Source organism: Pagrus pagrus, assembly GCF_965226575.1.
Source record: "Pagrus pagrus genome assembly, chromosome: 13".
NCBI lineage: Eukaryota > Metazoa > Chordata > Actinopteri > Spariformes > Sparidae > Pagrus > Pagrus pagrus.
Window position 1 is genome coordinate 30,335,895 of NC_140197.1, and position 13,494 is coordinate 30,349,388.

Consider the following 13,494-nt stretch of genomic DNA (forward strand, 5'->3'; position numbering starts at 1 on the left):
CAGTAAAATGTCTCCTGTGACTGATATCTGATTCCAGTGATGGAATGTAACTAAGTACATTTACTCAAGTAGTATTTTAAGGTACCTGTACTTTACTCGAGTATATCCATTTTCTGTTATTTTATACTTCCACTTCACTTTGTAGAGGCAAATATTGTTATTTTTACATTCTAGTTACTAGTTACTCTGCAGATTACATGCTGCACCAGAGCCATAAATTAATAAACCTGATCAGTAATTTACACACTTGTCGGCCTAAATGTAAAATGTTTGTACCTTTAATATCAGATACTCAAACTACTTTTACTAAAGTAATATTTTAACACTACTTACTTCAGCGTTACTCTACAGACATTACATGTAAGTAGAAGTAATTTTCAGGACTCAGAGTGTTTGATGTTCTCACATTAATCGCATTTTAGAGTTTAATTACTGCAGAATTAAAGTAATCCCTATTTAAAGTCCTCGGAGGTCCCCTGGTGAGTCCCCGGGCCTCAGTTTGAGCACCTGCAGCCACAGTTGCCTTGAGAGTGATTAAAAATGAAGCGCCATGGAAACGAGCGGGCCAATGGAGGCGCGGGAAGCTGTTTACAAGGGGGAGTCCCGTTTCTATGGCTGCAGGACAAACCTCCTGCTGCAGGTATTAAACTGCCTCCCGACGGCCTGCAGCCGCTGACAGCACAGAGCCGAGCGCATCCGCAGGAATCCGGCTGCGTCTTTACTCACTGGACAAGTGAACAACAGGTGCACTTCACTCAGACTGAGGCTGAACATCCGACAACTGCTGCAGGTTTGGATTTACAAGGTCTCCATTCAACAGAGGAGCAGAAAGAAAAGGTGAGTCTGGAAGTTTATCATGAAGAGATTAAATCAGATTATCACACCTGTAACACCACAGCTCCGAACAACATACAGCACTTCACACACAAGCATCATTGAGGCCAATAATGGAATTAAAATATTTTTACTTTGCTTGTTTTAGTGAAATTAAACGGAATCCTGGATGCCTGAATTCTGAAAAATGCGCATTTTACGCGTTTACGCGTATCAAATATGAGGATCTAAATTTTGATAACGAAATAACAATTTGTTTTTAAAGTTTCTTTAAAAAAACAAACAGTTTAATGTATTTCTGCGCGTCAAAACGCTTCAGGTGCAGTTATAGTGGTGACGTGCGCTCTTCCCTGCGCTCCGTGCGTAGCGGAGTTTTTCGGGAAAGTTCTGTGCCAGAGGAGGCTGCGGCCCATCCAGACTTCACTCTTCTTCTTTTTAAAGGTTTTACATTTTTTTCTTGTTTTGAGTATTGAGTTTTAGTTTCTACATCTCCTCACCAGACACACACTCTCTCTCTCTCTCTCTCTCTCTCTCTCTCTCTCACACACACACACACACACACACACACAGGTGTCAGACAGGATTTAAATGTGGATCTGAGCGTCTTTACGCACGCACACACAGAGGCTCTGTTTTCAAATAGGGCCATCATTGTCCGGCCTTTCGCACTTTGTTGAAGTTGGGTGTATATTTTGGTTCCTGTCAGGCGGTGGCAGGAGGAAGAGGAGGAGGAGGAGGGTGACAGAGAGAGAGAGAGAGGGAGAGCCATGCTGTCTCTGAGCTGTGCTGACCCCTGGCCTGAAGGCTCGGTGGGGCTGGAGGAGGAGGTGGTGACGGCGGCGGCTCAGGCAGAGGAGCGGGACGGTGGTGGTGACAACAACAACAACAACAACAACAGTAGCTGCTGCAGCTCCATCAACCTGGACGACAGCCTGACCAGCTTGCAGTGGCTGCAGGAGTTCTCCATCCTCGGTGCCAACGTGCCGCAGCAGTCCCACCACCAGCCGCACCTGTTCGGCCACCAGCCGCCGGGCTCCGACGCCCCGGCCTCGCCTCTGGCCGGGGACCCCGCCTCCATCGGCATGCCTCTGACTCCCGGGAAGCCCACAGCGGCGGCCTACAGCAGGATGCAGTCCCTCCCGGGCATCGTGGCTCACGGCCACTGTCCCGACGAGGTGGACTACAAGACCAACGCGCACATCAAGCCGCCGTACTCGTACGCGACGCTCATCTGCATGGCCATGCAGGCGAGCAAGAAGAGCAAGATCACTCTGTCCTGCATCTACAAGTGGATCACTGACAACTTCTGCTACTACAGACACGCGGATCCCACCTGGCAGGTAACCGACCACACACACACACACACACACACACACACACACGCACACACACACGCACACACACTACACTGTTTTAAAGGACGCATCATTCTCACACACTTCCCTTTGTTTGAGCTTGTGTCAGGGGGTCAGGTCACAGCTGGACACAGGCTTTGCTTCTATTTAAAGAACAGAAAAATGTCATTTTAAAGGAACAGGACACACTGAGCGGCTCAGGCTGACCGAGCTGTGAGCTGGTTAATAACTGCAGAAGACAGAAACTGAGAAACTTCCCTGAACTGCACAGAAAACATGAATTAAACACTCAGCTCACTTCTTATTTTCTATCACTTTGCAGCTCACTGGTAGTTCTGACTGGACACACACAGGTGTTGGGGGTTAGAGGAGGAGCAGCAGAGTAATTCTCGGCAGAAGTGCAGGAATTTTGAAGAAAAGTTTAATTTCGCTGGATAAATGATTGATGAAGTTTGAGCGTCTGGTTCAGAGCGTTCTGTTATTGTAAGGCCGTGCATGGGGCAGATAATATTTAACAAAGGTCAGCGGGTCACTGCTCCATTTAGACTTCAGTGTGTGTGTGTGTGTGTGCGTGTGTGTGTGTGTGTGTGTGCGGTGCTCTGCCATGTGTACTTCCTGCCTCACAATCAGTTTAAAGTTTATTAGTTTAAAGGAACAGTTCAACATTTAGGGAAACGTACTAATTTGCTTTCTTGCAGAAAGTTAGACGTCAGATGAAAACTACAGTGAGTAGGACTTTAGCTTAGCTTAGCACAAAGACTGTAAACAGGGGGAAACAGCTAGCCATCGCCATCTCCATCCAAAGGTAACGATATCGACCTACAAGCTCACAGACTAAAGGGGTAGTTTGGGTCTTTTGATGCAGGGTTGTATGAGGTACTTATCTCTTAACTTTGTACTGCTGGAACTGTACCAGCAGCAAAACATATGTTTGCCACCAAAAATACATATATGTGTTTAATTGTACGCTGTGTTTTCAACATATTTGCAGCTTCACGTTGTCGTCAAACAGACTTTTGCTTTGGCACCACATTCTGCCTCTGCGTAGGAATACGGTTGTACGGTTGAGGGAATGTCAAAGTGCCAAAGGAAGAAGCTGCAAGTATGTTAAAAACTTAGCGTTCACTTAAACGGATATATATTTGTATATATTTTAGGTGACTTAAATACATCTGCTTCTCCAGAGAGAGCTGACGGTCATTTTCCGACATCAGGAGAGCTGAACGATCCCTTTAACATGTGATGTCTGTGTGAAAAAGACACACTGGGGAACCTTCTATAAACTGGACTATATAGTGAGTTCGCCATTATGTAAATGTACAGTGAAATGTATTATACCCTTTATAGTTAACTCAGAGTGTCCCACAATGCATCGGGAAAAGTAGCGTACAACCGATGGTCACTAACCGAGCGTTATTTACCATCATGCAAAGATCCAAACTGCGTCCAAAAGTATTTTTTCATTTGACCGATGCGCTCACAGTTCAGTCCACTGTGTAGAGCTCCCTGTGGTGTAGTGAGCAGTGAGTAAGTGGGTGGTTTCGGACACTCGGATAATTATCTGTGACTTCCTGGAGTACCGGCTGGTTGCCTGGCTGCAGCTTGGGTCTAATAGGAATCACCATGGCGACCTTCTATATACTGGACTCACCCAGACAAGTTTACGCTGCTCACGTCACACGAGATGAATTACTTCAGCAAAGTTTGGTTTCCTCAGTGAACCTGCCGTGTGATTAAGATGCAGTGTTTCATAATAAAGTAGCGTTATCAAAGCTGCTGTTAGCATTGTTGTTGTTTTTCAGCTAACTTCCCCTGAAGGCAGCAGTGTGAGGTGACCTCAGAAGAAATAGTGATTTTAAGCTAAACCCGGATATTTTCCTAAAACTAACAGAGTCGTTTTATGTTAAAAGTGTAACTGGACGTTATTGCTAACTTGACGACGGTGTTGTATTCGTGGGTAGGTGACGAACGTGACAGTGAGACCGTCGTGATGAGATAGTTTTGTTTTTTACTTAAAAATGTTTTTGTTTGCGTGCAAAGTGCTACTTCTGGAAAAAAACTCCCGCTGCAAAGAAATTCACTGAAGGAGTTCATACTGACCAGAGTGGCTAACTTTGGGTTTCGCCGTCCGCTAACATGACTGAGGATAAAATTACGTAATTGTGCATCTTGTTCTAAATGTTGTCAGACTGAAAGCATCAAATTCTGATAGTGAAACGAGTCTTGTAACCGGGTTTGTCTTTCAGAGGCTACAAGTCTGCAGGAAGGGTTGTTGGTGTTTTCTTTATAAATCGCCCCACAGTCCAAATATAAATATTTAAAGCTCCAGTGTGCAGGATTTAAGAGGATCTAATGGAATATAATCACCTGAAACGAAGAACTGTTGAATTTCGTTTCCTTCGTATAAGCTGGTCGTCTTCCACGGAGAACGCCATGTTTCTACAGTAGCCCAGAGCGGACAAACCAAACACTGACTCCAGCTGAAGGGTCATCCATGCATCACTGCTCCAGGCCAAGAGTTACCATCAGAGTTACCATCCCACATACGACCCTGTGAAACCACAACGTGTCATTTGCACAGTTTGGTTTCAGTGAATGAAATGTGAGATGATAGTCAGCGAGCTTCAGAGGTGCTGGGAGGTCGATATTGTTACTGTGGGAGAGAAAGGCTAGCTGTTCCCCCTTGTTTCTAGTCTTTATGCTACGCTAAGCTAAGTGGCTGCTGGCTGCAGACATGAGAGCTCAATCAATCCTCTCATCCATGATTATAATAATCAATATTTCCCATATCCTTCAATGTGCCGTCCAGAATAAGTAGAAGTTTGATGACTTTATTGCGTCTGTACTTTCAGAACTCGATCCGACACAACCTGTCGCTCAACAAGTGTTTCATCAAGGTGCCGCGGCAGAAGGACGAGCCGGGGAAGGGCGGTTTCTGGAAGATCGACCCGCAGTACGCTGAGCGTCTCCTGAGTGGCGCCTATAAGAAGAGGCGAATGCCTCCGGTCCAGATCAACCCGGCCCTGCAGAGCCGGCTCAGGATCAACCTCCAGCCCCAGTCCAGAGGCCCCTGCAGCCCCGCAGGAGGTCAGAGCGGTCTGTGCATCAACCCAGAGTCCCAGCAGCTCCTCCGGGAGTTCGAAGAGGCGACCGGTGCCGACCAGAACTGGGACCCTCACCTGGCTGAGGGGACCATGCTGGGGTCCTGGCCAGTGGTCAGAGGAAGAAGTGGGCAGAAGAGGAAACAGTCGCTGGAATCCAGACTCAGTGCCACCAAAGCTCCCCGACGCTCCAGCTCCCCGCTGCTCTCCGCAGACGAACAGAAGGAGATCGGACCTCTGAAGGGGGACTTTGACTGGGACGCCCTGCTGGACTCGGCCCTCAGTGGAGAGCTCAGTCTGGAGGGAGGAGAACCTCTGAGCCCCATCATGAAGGAGGAGGACCTGACGGTGCGAGGGACCCACATCTCTCCTGTTGAAGCCCCCGCAGGGACGGCAGACATCCACGTGTTGGTGGAGACTCAGAGGAATAATGACGTGTCAGACTTTGATGAGGAGACCTTCCTCGCCACGGCCTTCCTGGAGAGCCCCTGGCCGGAGGAGGAGGAACAGTGCCGCAGTGACTTCCTCTGTAGCTCCTCCGTCAACCTGGACCAGCTGTTTGACCTCGGAGACTCGTTAGGGGGAGACCCGAGCGCCCGGATCGACACCCTCCTTTGAGGAATAGTTGCTCTCCAGTTGCGAAAACTCTTGGCTACCCTACTGAGGAATAACAGACTACTTTTTTTTTTTTTTTTTTTACACTTAAACAACTTTTATTGTCCTTTTCAAGATGTTTAAAGTATTTTTAGATTTACCTTTTGAAGCTGATTCATAGAGGAAGTACATTCCCAATGCCTACTGAACAATGATGCCACAACGTACAGCAGCAGCTCACATCATCGCAGGGAAAATGTCAAATCCTTTTCAGGTGAAGATGTAATGAATGAAAATGAAAACTGAATATGGCCATTTTCAGAATTTAAGGCCTGGTTATGGCAAAATAAATCCGTCTTCAGAAATATTTCGTTCTTAAAGTGCAGTGATGTGGGGACTTCTCGCGGGTAGGTGAACCGCTAACATGCTAGTAAGCGAGGACATGCAGCGCTGGTTGATCACGTCACAATCTCGAGCTTCTATTTTCTCCTTAATGGGCTGTTTACTCCCTCCTGATGTTAACTGTCAGGTAGCAACATGCAGGATGAAGTGCATGGATGTATGAAGGTAGAACTGGATACAGCGTCGGAGGCGAGAAGGCAAATCTGGAAGTTAAAAAACATTTTCGGTTTATGGGCTCGATGAGCAGTTTTTACTCAGTTGAATGGGAGCCATCTTGGATTCTGGTATCCAGTTCCTGTAATACATCCATGGTTAGCAAGCAGTTAAAGTTAGTTAGTTCATTACTAACAGGAAAATCCTGTCTCGTGTGTGTGTGAGCATGTCTCTGTTGAAGAGCTAATAAACTACCATAGCTTCCTCCATTTTGGATCATCTGGCTCTTCATTCGTCGGCTCTGTTGAGATGTTTTGCTTTTGGCCAACGATGCTAATTTGTGTGTTAAACATGCTACAAGGAACTTTTAGCTGGTTATGAAACAGTTTAAAACTGACGCCTCTAATTCTCATAATCAGAAGGATTTTTTATGGCCGAGTGCTGAGGATGAAATCAGGCTTGAAGCTGCTCTGTGGTCTGCTGGTACGGCAGCGGATACTCCTGTATCTGCTGTCAAACTGGCTTAAAACATAACATTTTCTGTTGACCTTGCAACAGAGTTACATCTTGCTGTTGGCTTATTATTATAAAGATTATGAAGGTTAATTTAGCTTCAGGTAAACAAAATGACTATAACCGAGCAGCCACTCTGTAGCTGTAGGACTACATGTGAATGAACAGCACTAAAACAAAGCTAATCATGTTACAGTTATTAATCTTACATAAACACAAACTGATTCAAATTTAAAATACATTACAATTTTCCACGCGCCAGCGTGATCAAAATCGTTACCACTTTCATCCACAGGGGGCGCCAGAATCAATAAAAACAAAGATCCTTGTCGCTGCTTTAACCAAAATTGAACTCAAAGCAAACAATTCATGTTTTACTTAATGAGCTAATCCACTAATGTAGCAACTCCATTTGATAAAAATGTCTTTTGGTTTTTTAAATGAGGACGTGAACGGCCTTTAGGATGACACGTCATGGTCACTGTTTACATTAAGAGTGTGTCTCCATGTTGTTATTGTACATCAGGCTGAATTTATGGGACAAAGAAGATAAAAACAGGTGACCTGAATATTTTCAGAAGACGACGATCTTCAGTTCTTTCTGTCTTTAGAGAAGAAGTAACAGCTGAGGCTGACAGAGCAGTAACTTGTTTCTTGTTTTAATATGAGTGTAAATATTGTGACAGCAGCACTACGATGATGAAAAATGAGATATTTGCCAAATGATGTTTGGTGTAGAAGTAATTTACTGTACTAGTTGCGTTTGTGTTTGGGGTTTTTGGTACTAACTGTTCTCTGTCTGCGTTTGTCAAAAAATAATTAGGACCATTTTACCTAGAAATGTTAATTATGCAGGTTAACTTTTTTTTTTCAAGAGGAATGAAAACAGAATATTCTCATACAAGACTGAAAACATTTAGATTAATGTGGTCACAGATCTCTTTGACCCTGTGAACAGCAGATTGAAGGCAGTAGAGGAAACGTCCGAGCTTCATGGTGTAAAAGTTAAAATGGACACAAAATGGCTCAAGGCAAAATTCTCCAGCAAAGACCTATTAAGACTTTAAAATGCTGACTTTAGAAAGGACACGGCGCCTGTAAATGAATACCTGACCTTCTATGTGCCAAGAACAACACTTGGGACTCGACAGGGTGGCTGCGTTTTTATTACAGAGAAGAAAATGTCTTTTATTTGTGGCGGTGTTCATGAAGAGACGTTCACAAAAGATCTGCTGCAGCCTGGATTAAACAAATCAGACCATATTAACTCTAAAGATGCAGCTTTTGTTGCTCCTGTTTCCTCTAAAATGTGTGAAAGTGCAATCAATGTACAGTTGTTCTATTTTACATTCGGTCTGTTCATGCAGTTTACGTTGGAGTTTCACAGGTTTGTGTATTAAGAGGTGTGAATAAGGACTCTCTATAAGAACAAAGCAACCCTGAAACGTTTGTGTATTAGCTCTTCTCGATCAAATAACACTTTTAATGTCTCTTACCTCATGATTGCTTCTGTAACGTCAGACGCACTGTATGCATTCCTATACTTTCCTCTTTTTATTTTTTCACTTTTCTTTGTCAATAAAAAATACGTTTCACTGCATCTTGTTTGTCTAAATAATATATTCAACTTGTCTTTTGTCGTGCTAGCACGGATACGATGGAAGTCGGTCACAGGTGAGTTGTCAGCTGAGCAGTCAGTCTGTATGATGATGTCATAGTGAATGGTGCATGGCATTCATGTTTTTTTGTATTAATTAATTAACGGTCAGGATTCGTTTTGTACCACAGCAGCCAACAAACACAGAACAGGTCAAAGCATCCAGAGCAACTACACAGTACACAAAAGCAAGGAGATGACGGGAAGAAAGTCACCAGACTCCTTTAGAAAAATGCTCACTTTTGTTAATTGCTGCATCAGGAGAAACTTTACAAATGTTGTTAAAGGCTATCTATGATTAATTCTTAATTATTTGGGCCTTCTTGTAAATTCGGCAAAAGTTCTACTTTTCCATCAACATGGGGGGACGAGATAGTGACTCCATGAATCCACTTAGAAATTCTCAAAAAGAAAGACAATCCTCACATGCAGAACTTGCCTTAGAAACATCATGTTTTTAAGTTTTTCAGTGTTACAGTAATCCAGTGATAGTTGTCTGTACATCCATGAGTACACTGCAAACAGGAAGAGCTAACAGCTAATTCGGAAAAGTTTTAATGGGGTTTTGGAGCGTTTCTTCTGGGGTTTTTCCTTTTCCCCAGCTACTTCAGTTGTTTAGCAGAATGCTGCAACGCTGTTTTGCTGTGAAGCTCCAGAAATGTTTTGTGGACTACAAAACTTCACCTGACTTTATATCAGCATGTGGGGAAGAGATGATGACCATCCACAAATAAGACACTCCTCACATGTGCAACAACAACAGCCAATGCTACATGTTAGCATTTAGCTCAAAGCAGCACTAAGTCTCGCTGAGCTGCAGACCTTCTTGTTTTCTTGCTGTCCTACTCCCTCCTCCTCCCCCCGGTGCTTTAGTGTTTCTGTACGTGAGATTTACGTTGGTCTTTTCCTGCTCATCTCTTTGGGGCTCTGGCTGTGATCAGGCAGTGGATGGTAATAGTAGCAGGGGGTGGCTGGGTTTCTCTTTCAGGGCTTTGTCTGTGCTCAGTCACACTCTTGTTCCCCATGGCTCTTGGATCTGTGGCCCTTCATTGGGTCGGTGTGGGGTCTAACAGGGACAAGTGTCCCACGGCCCCATATATCACCGGCTGTCTGCGCCGCTGTAGACCACACCGTCTCTCTCTGACCCTGCTGCAGATTAGCTAGGTGGCTCGCGTTCAGAGCGCCACATGAATAGCCGCAGTAATCAAATGCAAATACGTAGAATTTAAGAAGGCAGCGTCCCCCCAGGGTCGCGAACAGACGGCTTCTCTGTCAGTGAGCGTGTCTGTCTGTGGTCACTGATGAGGTAATGATGGCTGAGAGATGAAGGGCACAGATAGTGCGCTGTAACGCTACACCTCCGTATGATGGACACCCAACACTCGGCTGGAAGGCCAGGATCCTGCAGCTTCAGGCCCAGCCTCAGAGCTGTTTTCCTGGAAAGGAGAGCTGACGTTTCCCCTTCCCCCCGGCCTGAGCTCCCTGCAGGCCCCCCTGGACCGCTTTTACCTGCTGGACTGAGCTCTCCAGCTGGATTGCAGGGCTCATAATTATAATGTGGCAGGCCGGTCAGATGAGAGGCCCGTGGTAACCTGATGCAGGTATTATTCACTGGCCCTGCTGACGGCTGCAGGTAAGAGGAGCCTCCAGGTGAAACGCTAACCCTCGCTGCTTGTTCCAACCCAGAAACGCTGCAAACTGAAAGTGCTAAACGCCAACACCCGATGTGGCCGGGACGATGATGCAGCCATTTACAGAAGAGCTCAGCTGCTCTGGAAAGATGAGGCTCAAACCAAGAGTTTGACATTTTGTGCTCAGAGATGATATTTACATTTACTGCAAGTTAATCCAAAGATCTCAGGGTTGAAGGAATCGCATGTTGTCTCGATCTTAAAGCTTTTTGAGGTGATGTGACATGAATAATATCAACTTGACTTTTAAACCAACATCTGACCACAAACTTCTACAGACAAAAGTCACGGCAAGTTATTTAAACTAAGTTACATAGTTTATAAGTTATGTCACAAGCGTAATGTAGCTGAAGTTACATAATTAGGTACGTTCGTAACGGAAGTTGTAACAGAGTGAGCGCACATACATCCTGCAGACGTCGGCCAGACAAATAGATTTATGTTGGAGAGAGCGTTTGCTAACGGGGAAGAAGTCGGCATTTGTTTGACGTCTTGCCAACATCTTGGAGAGCAGCTGAGTGAACTTCATGGTCAGAATCAATGTTCAATCTCATCGTGTGACGAGCTGCGTCGGACACTGCCACTTAAACTGGGAAAAGAAAAAAGGAATAGATTTATTTTATGAATAAACAAACAGGAAATTACAAAATGACCCAGCTGTTGGGTATGTGACATTTAAAAAGGGTTTGACTCATCTAATCATAATGTAAACTATTCCTCTGCTGAGATGTCGGCTTTACAACTAATCCAGACTTTTTCCATTTTTTCCTTCTTTAGCCTTTACTTTAAGTCCCGTTGAGATCAACGATATCTTTTACAGGGGAGACCTCTCCAAGAATGGCAGTTCGAACAGTAAATTGACAGAAAAACACACTGAAAAAATGAGTTTGGTGGTGTTAACATGCGAGTAACCAAGTGAAGGAGAGAGATCTACATGTAGTGTTTAAGTTCGGACTGCGTCGGCCTGAATCTGATGAAACTATCAGCCGTTCCTCCGTCCGTTGCCCCACGACTCGTCTGGTATTCCTCTGGAGGAACTCTTACAAAACGGACGCTGGTGAAGGATCTGCTGCGACTGGGACTGAAGCTTATCTCCAGGTCCAACCACAAAAACAAAGATGTGAAAAAGTGGACGGAGGAGAGACGGGGAATACATCTTTTTTATCACACAGCTAATGAAAGGCCTGTTGCCGAGGAAACGGCTGGTACCATTGTCATGTAGGGCCGGGGGGGGCGGGGATGGGTGAGGGTCTCTTGCTGGTCTGACTGGAGCTGTGGGGATGATTAGGACTGTGGAGGGAGGCTGGATGGAGCCCCAGATTTATTACAGAGCTGCTGTTTGTGAAAGTTCACTTACCTTCGCAAAGAGAGGCTCCACTCCTGTCAGAAAAACAGATCCCAGGGTCTTTGAATCGGAAATACCCCCTTCTGCTGAGTGTGACGCTTCGCTCGGCTCAACTTCATACATGCAGAACTTTACACCAGATCCAAACGTTCAGATCCTTTACTTTAATTAAAGTCTCCACAATATAAATGTTGCCACTTTTACGTTCCTGCAAACCATGAACATGTTAAATTAGTACGTTTCATACGTATCATCAACACTTCTACAAAACGTGTAAGATTACATTTATATGAGCTGATTTACTGTCAGGGGGAGCAGGGGGTGGTGGTGCTGTGACAGTCAAGCCAGAGACAACTGTTCAAGACTGTGTTTCAACATTTGTAACAGTGAAACTACTGGACATTTTTAACGAGACCTTTGGAGAATTTTTAACCATGTTTGTGGCACAGAAACCCGATATTTTAACGAGACATCGCAACGTCTTCCAGTCAAGTTTGTGGCGACAGAATCAGATATTTAAACCAAATCCGGATCTTTTCCTAACCAGGTTGTTTTTGTGCCTAAACCAAACCAGACTGTTGGCACAGCGTTGTCACAACATAAAACTGACAATTGAACATAAAGAAATGTAAAGTTGCAGCATATCCTTCGTTTTCGATTCTGGTGATTTGGTTGAAAAATGCTAATGTCACAAACTGATTTGAAAAGGTGTTTATGTTGTTTTCTTCAAGCCAAAATCTTCAACGTAGCTGCAAATTAATTTGGGATCTGCAGACTTGGATTACAGCAGACAAGCTGTATGGAGCCATTTTATGTTTTTTGGGTTGTTTTTTCCGTTTTAAATCATCTCCAGCTGCTTCAGTTGTTCAGCAGAATGCTGCAACGCTGTTTTACTGTGAAGCTCCAGAAATGTTCTGTGGACTACGAGACTTCACCTGACTTTATATCATCAGGAGGAGACGATGACTGAATTTGAAGGTGAACTGTTCCTTTAAATCCGGCTCTGAAATGACCTCTGATACAAGCAGACACTTTAAGAATATTTGATGGAGAGTTCAACAGGTTAAAAAACACTTATAAAGATCATATCAATCAGCTGATGTAAACATTAACTTTTGGTTTGTTTTTCTCTCCTGTATTTCCTGATGGGGATTTATGCTTTTATTCAGCACCACCATGTGTTTGAGGACGTCCTATTTTAGCATATTTGTGTCTTTGTGTTGTGTCAGTATCCATCAAAATGCACTAAAACACACTGTTGACTATAAAATCATAAATATTCTGTCAGAGCCGTACGGACACTGGTGTCGGGGTCAGGACAAAGATCTGTAGATCATTGTATGCAGGATGTTAAGGATGACGGTGGGTGTATGTTTGGGGAGTGTGTGTGTTTGCATGTTTGCCTCTGTGTGTGTGTTGCAGTGCAGGCTGATGCCCTCTTTGTCAGGAAGACACAGGCAGAGGGGTAATCCGACATCCATCACAGGCTTAGTGAGCAATACACACTCTGCGTAACAACCAGGAAACAATACCCGGGGAAACAGTGGGAGGGCCTCTTTATTCATTACGCAAGGCCGGGGGACGCTCTGAATGAGGCAGCAGAACACCAGCATGACAAAGCCAATTCTAGAGCGACCAGTAAAGCTCCACTGAGAGCTGGGAAAAACACTGGGACCCAGAGAGACACGACACTGAACGCCTCCTGAAGGGCCGATAGTGTATCTCTTGCTTGTTGCAGAGGACAGCTGGTACAGCAGGATTTATTGTGTGTTGATCTTTACAAACCTGTCTCCATCACATCTTTACAGAGACCTGTCCCCACCACATCTTTACACAGACCTGTCTCCAT

The 13,494-nt window shown here is 44.7% G+C and overlaps 1 protein-coding gene across 1 annotated transcript; it reads left to right on the forward strand.

The window, feature by feature from the left end:
- Positions 1-599: 599 nt before the first annotated feature.
- On the forward strand, positions 600-6,251 carry foxj1a (forkhead box J1a). Its single transcript, XM_084371506.1, has 3 exons — positions 600-837; positions 1,541-2,174; positions 5,042-6,251. Exons 2-3 carry the CDS (start codon positions 1,602-1,604, stop codon positions 5,906-5,908), a joined length of 1,440 nt encoding a protein of 479 aa, XP_084227632.1. The 5' UTR covers positions 600-837; positions 1,541-1,601; the 3' UTR covers positions 5,909-6,251.
- Positions 6,252-13,494: the final 7,243 nt, after the last annotated feature.

What these genes read in the sequence shown, in the direction of transcription:
- foxj1a (XM_084371506.1), top strand. Translation starts at nt 1,602, where the DNA reads ATGCTGTCTCTGAGCTGTGCTGACCCCTGGCCTGAAGGCTCGGTGGGG. An exon ending in ACGCGGATCCCACCTGGCAG is followed by an intron (nt 2,175 to 5,041) that starts GTAACCGACCAC and finishes CTGTACTTTCAG; the next exon opens with AACTCGATCCGACACAACCT.